The 6,428-nt window shown below is 54.0% G+C and overlaps 1 protein-coding gene across 1 annotated transcript; it reads left to right on the top strand.

Annotated features, from left to right (window-relative positions):
- Positions 1 to 2,503: 2,503 nt before the first annotated feature.
- Positions 2,504 to 4,651, top strand: SPAAR (small regulatory polypeptide of amino acid response). Its single transcript, XM_032396841.1, has 2 exons — positions 2,504 to 2,625; positions 3,167 to 4,651. Exon 2 carries the CDS (start codon positions 3,505 to 3,507, stop codon positions 3,733 to 3,735), a length of 231 nt encoding a protein of 76 aa, XP_032252732.1. The 5' UTR covers positions 2,504 to 2,625; positions 3,167 to 3,504; the 3' UTR covers positions 3,736 to 4,651.
- Positions 4,652 to 6,428: the final 1,777 nt, after the last annotated feature.

Genomic DNA, 6,428 nt, shown 5'->3' with positions numbered 1-6,428 from the left:
CCTGAGGGATCTGCCAAAATGCCTCATCACCCTAGGGGGACAGTCTCTGCCTCATGGTTGGCTATTCAAGGCCCCCTGATCTGGTTCCTGCCCCTGGCCCCTTTTCTCCTGTCCATACTGCTTCGTCGTCATTGGCCCCAGGAAACACCTCGTACCTTCCCCTCTCTGGGTCTTTGCTCAAGAAGAATTTGTTGCTCCCTCCTATAGGTTTCCAATCTGTTACAAGATTTATTTTTGTATTTCTGTTGGAACACAATTACATTGTCTCCTTCCCCCGAGATTTATGGCAGGATTCAGGGACCCCTGCCTTCCTAGGTCTGAGAACCTTTGAGGGCTCCCTGCCCCCAGTGCAGAACCAGCCAACACAACAGATGCTCAGGAAAAATTATAGGAACCTCATGCTCTCTGGAAAAGTAAATACGATTGGAATAACCCCTGCCAGAAATTTGGGGCTTGTGGGACACCAAGTATAGCAGTAGGGCCCTGAGAGGATTAGGCCTCTGAGCTCCTGGGGCCTTGCTGAGGGGGCTCGGGTTCCCACTCCACCCCTGGTGTTGGGGATCTGAGAAGTGGGAAACATTTAACAGATGGATGTGTGTGGCCTGCTGGCTTATCCGGATGTCTCCTCTCCCTCATCTCTCTGTGGAGCCCCATGTCAGACTTGGATGGCCTGCTTCTCCTCAGTGTGGCCTGGAGTCTCTGGGAGATTGCTATTCTCTCTGTTCTAGGATGTCTGCCACCATCTTTGCCTTTCCTAATGTAAGGGAAAGTGTGGGATGTGGTCTTTTTCTGATCAGTTGACGATGGTGGATATGGGAGGACACATACGTATCTAAGTGATAGTTATCTTGGGGAGTCCCATGGCATCTGGGGTCCATGGGCAGGGGCTGTATATCACAGGATGACAATAGTCACAACAAGAAGAGAAGATACCCAGAAAAATCCCTTAGTACAAACGTCTCTGAGCTGTGGGCAAACAGGTATGGCTGTCTTGATCTTTTCAACTTGCCTGATCCTGCTGCTGCCACTTGTCACAGGACAGGGCTGTGGGGGGAATGGTCGAGGGCAAGGATCCTGGACTGAACGTGCACTGTGGCGAAGGCATCTGCACTTCGTCCATCTTTATCAGATGTTGCTCCTTTTGCCCTGGGCTTGAGATGCTGTGTTGGCCATTCCATGTGGCAGACTGCCCATGTGACGTGAAACCCCGCGGGGCCTTCAGAGCAGACTGCACCTGTCCTCACAACATAAGCCAGGTCCCTCGCATGCTGCCACGCAGCGTCCATTCAGATACTGAATGCCTGTTGTGAGAACGGACCAGAAGGCCTATTTTACTGATGAATCAAGGAAGGGCCCCCAAATCTCAGAATCAGATAAGGAAACCGATACAAGGCAGAAGATAAGAGGGCTGAGCAGTCACCCTTTGTTCCAGTTTAAAACTGCTGAAAAGCGAACATCTACCACAGGCGGCCTCCAACTCTATGCATCCACAAAGAACAGGCAAACCAGAAGTCAGAGAACAAATAACTCAGCTTGAAAGCCGGTTCTTCTGGTGCCTTCTACCTCCTGAATTGGCTCATCATGTTTCCTTCGCTCTGCTCTGGTTGCCCCGGTTAATACTAGTAATTGGAGGTGTCCAGCTTCCTGCCACGGGCTCAGCTTGCCCGGGGCTGCTCATGCAGAGGAAGAGCCCTGAGCTCATGCTGGAAAAGGGAAGAGTGAGAATTTGACAGGCTTCATGTAGTCCAAATAGTCACTCATTCTGTGCTTAAGCAACCTCCTAAAACTGGTACTAAAGAAAATTCACTGGGGCCTTGGAGAGCTTGCAAAGGACCCAGGCTGTGTGACGTCAGGCTGGCCCTTTGCCCTCTCTGGGCCTTTGCACTCTGATCAGTAAAACTGCGGAAAGAGGTGATTGCCCTGTGCTCCCCATGGTACCCGGGAAGAGCATTGAGCTAGGAGGGAAAGGAGGGAAGCCCCCCCACCCCTTCAGCCATTTGGTGCTCTTGTTATCACCACGACTAATTAGCAGTAGGCTACAGGCAGGTCGTTTAACTTCTGACTATATGCATTTTGTCTGTAAAATGGAGACAATATCACTTCCCAGGGTTGCTGGAGCCATTATATGAGATAATGCCTGGCTGTGTCTGGTACCTGGGAGCATTGTTTCTCTCCACTCCATTCCTCATAGTTTGGGTAAAACCTCCTTTCTGGAAGTGGGGTGGTGTCAGGGGGTTAGGTGTGGAAGAGCCGCGACCGAGTGAGAGGATGCAGCCCTTCTGGTGGACTTACTCAGCGGCCTGGCCTGGCTCGGCCTCACCCGGAGCGGCCAAGTGGAGCCCCGAGTGCGCAGGGCTGGAACGGCGCGGTGTGCGTGGGGGTGGGGGAAGAGCAGTCACCAAGGGGGCAGGCAGCTGTGCAGGTCCTGGGCCCACACTCACAATTGGAGGAAGGAATTCAGGAAGTGCTCACAGCTACTCAGACATCTCGGAGCCTTGTCCGAAGCAGGACAAAGGCTGCAGCACCCAGGGATGAGTGGGCCATGGCCTGGCCCGTGGGGTGGCCCCCAGGTCAGGAGGCCACGGCACTGCGTACAGCCAGCGCTGTCACCCAGGGAAGCCCGGGGTAAGTTGTCATAGCACCTGAGCGTGGGCGGCAGGCGTGAGGGCTGGGGGGAGGCCATGCCGAAGAGGGCTTCTCGGGAACGGGAACCACACGGCAAAGGAGCCCCGTCGGAAGTCGCTGAAGGGGTGCAGGTCCTGGCGGGAGCATGCCCTGCCCTCTCTAAACAGCACTCTCCCAGCCCCGTGTAGAAAAGGAGGCCGAGTGAAAGGGACTGCAGCCCCTGCCGAAGGCCCCATGGCCCTCGTGGTGCCCCTGCAGTGGCCCCAGCCCGACCTTGCCCAGGGCTGGCATTGCCTTCCTGCCCACCTGCGTTCCTGCCCCCTGCCCACGGCCAGGAGCTCAGGAGGCAGCAGATAGGCTGACTCAAGGACTGGCCCAAGGTTCTTCCAGGGAGGAGCCCAGGCTCATCCTGGATCCCCCGGAGGGGGAGTATTTTTTCCTGTGTCCAAGCAGACAAACTCTCTTGAAATGGGTAGGCGGCACCGGAGGGCCGGTTGGCAAGGTTCTCTCTGAGCAAAGTCTTCTGCTCCCTCTTCCTCAGCCCCTCCGAGTCCAGGGAGTCTTGAGCTCACATCTTTCAGGACAGCTCTTCTTCCAGAAGCTGCCAGTGGAGTTGACCACGGCTCTTGGGATCCTGGCCAGAGGCTTAGAAAACAGTAACAGAGAGCAGCTGAGGTCTGATGGCGCAATGCGGAGTGCCCACTGGCCTGGTGGGGCCGTGACCCAGGGCCTCAGACCGGCATCTGCTAGGAGCCCACAAGGACTGCGGCTGGAAGAGCAGGGCGCCTGCTACCCCCCAGAGCCCCCTGTTTTGGGTGGGGAGCTGAGGCTCTAAGACTTGGCCCCGGTTGCTCAGCAGGTCAGCTGCCACGCAGGGCCATGGAAACAGCAGTGATTGGTGTGGTGGCGGTGCTGTTTGTGGTCACCGTAGCCATCACCTGCCTCCTCTGCTGCTTCAGCTGTGACTCGAGGACCCAGGATCCTCAGGGGGGCCCTGACCGCAGCTTCACAGTGGCCACGTTTCGCCAGGAGGCTTCTCTCTTCACGGGGCTGGGTCACCATGCCCAGCCGGCGGCGGCGGGTGCCCGGGACTTCTGGAACTTCATGTGAGGCCTCACAGTCCGCAGGATTTGTTCTGCTGGTGGGTCAGACCCACTCACCCCCCCAGTAAGCCTTCCCTGGTGTCCCACTCCTCCAAGTCTGCTTTGGGCGAACTCCCCATCCCAGCCCAGCCCAGCTTGCTGTGCCCGCCAGCCTGGAGATCCACAGGGCTGGGACCAGGTGGAATTCAGCTCCGAGCCCTGAGAGTTCAGCTGGACCCTGCCCACAGGCTGGGGCCTAGGAGAGGCCTGAAGAGTGAGTGACTGACTGGGCACTGTCGGATGGCACGGAGGCCAGCTCTTCTGATTTACCGGGGACTGCAATATCACTGGAGCTGACTGGGAACAGAGGGCTAGTTCACTCAGGTTACCCCAGCGTGCCCGTACAACTGGTTCTATTGCCACCAGAAGAAACAGCGCCCTCGAGTGGACATTTTTATATTTTTATCTGCCCCTCTGATGGGTTCGGTTCCTTGCAAGGGCACATAGCACAGAATCCAACCCTGAGACCTGTCCCCTGCCCGTTCCCTGAAATCAGACCTGCAATTCTGCAACCAAAGGGCTGCTTCCTTGGGAACAAGCGATTTATTTTATAATTGAAAATGTATATCCTTATATAGGTCTCTCAAGAACCAGGGCTGAAAACTACAAAAGGAAACAGAAGAGAAAAAAAAAATAGTCACAGAAAGTACAAGCTGTTTGATTAACAGGAAAGCCAAGAAAGAAGACTTTGAAACATATTTTGAATGAGACTTTATTACTATATTCTTATAGGTCACTTCTGTTCTTAGAGAATGTGAGTGACTTGCGTCACTTGGGAATGATAGAAAAATCATGAACTGAAAGATAATTCCAAATAAGTTAAAATGTTATGTTACATCGAGAGCATGTAACAAAGCTCTTGTTTTTGTCACAAATAAAGAGGTGCTCAGTTTTTATTAATAGAAAATCTGTTTTTTTCCTGTACCAGGAAATAAATCCTGTGCCATATTTATTTTTTTTAATTTTTTAATTTTTTAAAAGATTTTATTTATTTATTTGACAGAGAGAGACACAGTGAGAGAGGGAACACAAGCAGGGGGAGTGAGAGAGGGAGAAGCAGGCTTCCCGCCAAGCAGGGAGCCCGATGCGGGGCTTGATCCCAGGACTCTGGGATCATGACCTGAGCCGAAGGCAGGCGCTTAACAACTAAGCCACCCAGGCGCCCCTCCTGTGCCATATTTAGAATATAGTTTGAAGGGTGCAAACTTCTGGGTCTCCTGGCTCATATGTCTCCATTCAGCCCTGAATGGATGGCTCTCCTAGGACCTGCCTATTGTAGGGGGCAAAACTGACCCTGCCAGGGGTCTGGCCTCTACGGGTACCCAGACAGGCCATCTTGGCCACAGGAAGGACTCTCAGAGAGAGGCTTGCGGCTGCAGAGGTGGAGGGGGGGGAAGGGGCCAGGGAGAGTGTCAGGCTGGCAGAGAGGGATGGAGTAGGGGAGCATGGGGAAGGGAGGCACGGCCCAGGGACAGGAGTTCTTGGGAGCTTGTTGTGGTCACTCTGGACCCGAAAGCCCCCAAACAGGGCCTTCCTAGATGCACGTGGAAGGAAACGGTTGCAGGTTGCATTCTCCACAAATGAACACTGAGACAAAGTTTGGGGTGCAAGATGTTTATAGGGGTCAACATCTGTGAGGGGAACGAGGAGAAAGCAGGATTAGATGAGGAACAAATCAGATTATGGTGCAGGCCCTTAATACCCGCCTCCTACCTTTGCTCAGTCTCTGAGTGCGGCCCACCCCCATTCCCTGTCCCCCAAGGTCTGACCTCTGGCAAAGCAGCTCTGCGGCTGAGGCTGCCCCTGAAGTCCTTCCTTGAAGGGGTCCTGGGTGGTGCCTTTCTCAGAACTCGGCAGGGACCTGTTCTCAGGGATGCCCAGACATCAGAGGTAGGGGAGCATGTCTAGACACAAAGAAATACCTGGGCATGGAAGCTCCAGATGGGTAGAGATAGAAGTGCAAGGTCTGGGAGGGGAGAGCAAAGTCAGCTCTGGTCCAGGTCAGGTGCCTTTCAGCCGGACCCAAGTATCAGGACCCCAGGCCTAGAGCTCTGTCTCTGTGCTGCATGGTCACAACCTCCTTGGGTTCGTGGAAGCAGAGTCTGCAGGCTGGAATCACATGACTCTGAAAACAAAGTGATGGCAAGGAGCCTGACCTCACACTGTAGGTGATGCGCAGTCTGTCAAGTCCTGAGGTTTCCTCATTTGTTCACTTGCTAATCCACCCACTTATCTGCCCATCCATCCATCCATTCATCCACTCACCCACCCATTCACCCGCTCATCCATCCATCCACCCATCCTTCCATCCATCCATCCACCCATTCACTTGCTCATCCATCCATCCATCGATCCATCCATCGATCGATCGATCCATCCATCCATCCATCCATCTATCCATCCATCTACTCACCGAGTCTTCCTTCCTTCCTTCCTCAAGCATTTGTTCATTTATTCTGTCACCTGTTCTCTTATTTAGTCATTCACTCCTCTATCAATACACACTGGCTGAGCACCGACTGTGTACCAGGCTCTGCCCAGGGAACATGAGAGTCAACCAGACATGGTCCCAGCACTTGGTGAACTCCCAATTTAGTGACCTGGACAAGGCTGCACATAACACACTCAGGTGCTCAGGGGAGGGAGAGCTGGGAGACCCAA

This window comes from Phoca vitulina, unplaced genomic scaffold, assembly GCF_004348235.1.
Source record: "Phoca vitulina isolate PV1807 unplaced genomic scaffold, GSC_HSeal_1.0 scaffold94, whole genome shotgun sequence".
In the NCBI taxonomy this organism is placed as follows: Eukaryota; Metazoa; Chordata; class Mammalia; order Carnivora; family Phocidae; genus Phoca; species Phoca vitulina.
The sequence above is the reverse complement of the archived record's forward strand: the minus strand, read 5'-3'. Positions and strand labels throughout refer to the sequence as shown.

Bases quoted from the DNA above. Each gene is read 5' to 3' on its own strand.
- SPAAR (XM_032396841.1), top strand. From the start codon at position 3,505: ATGGAAACAGCAGTGATTGGTGTGGTGGCGGTGCTGTTTGTGGTCACC.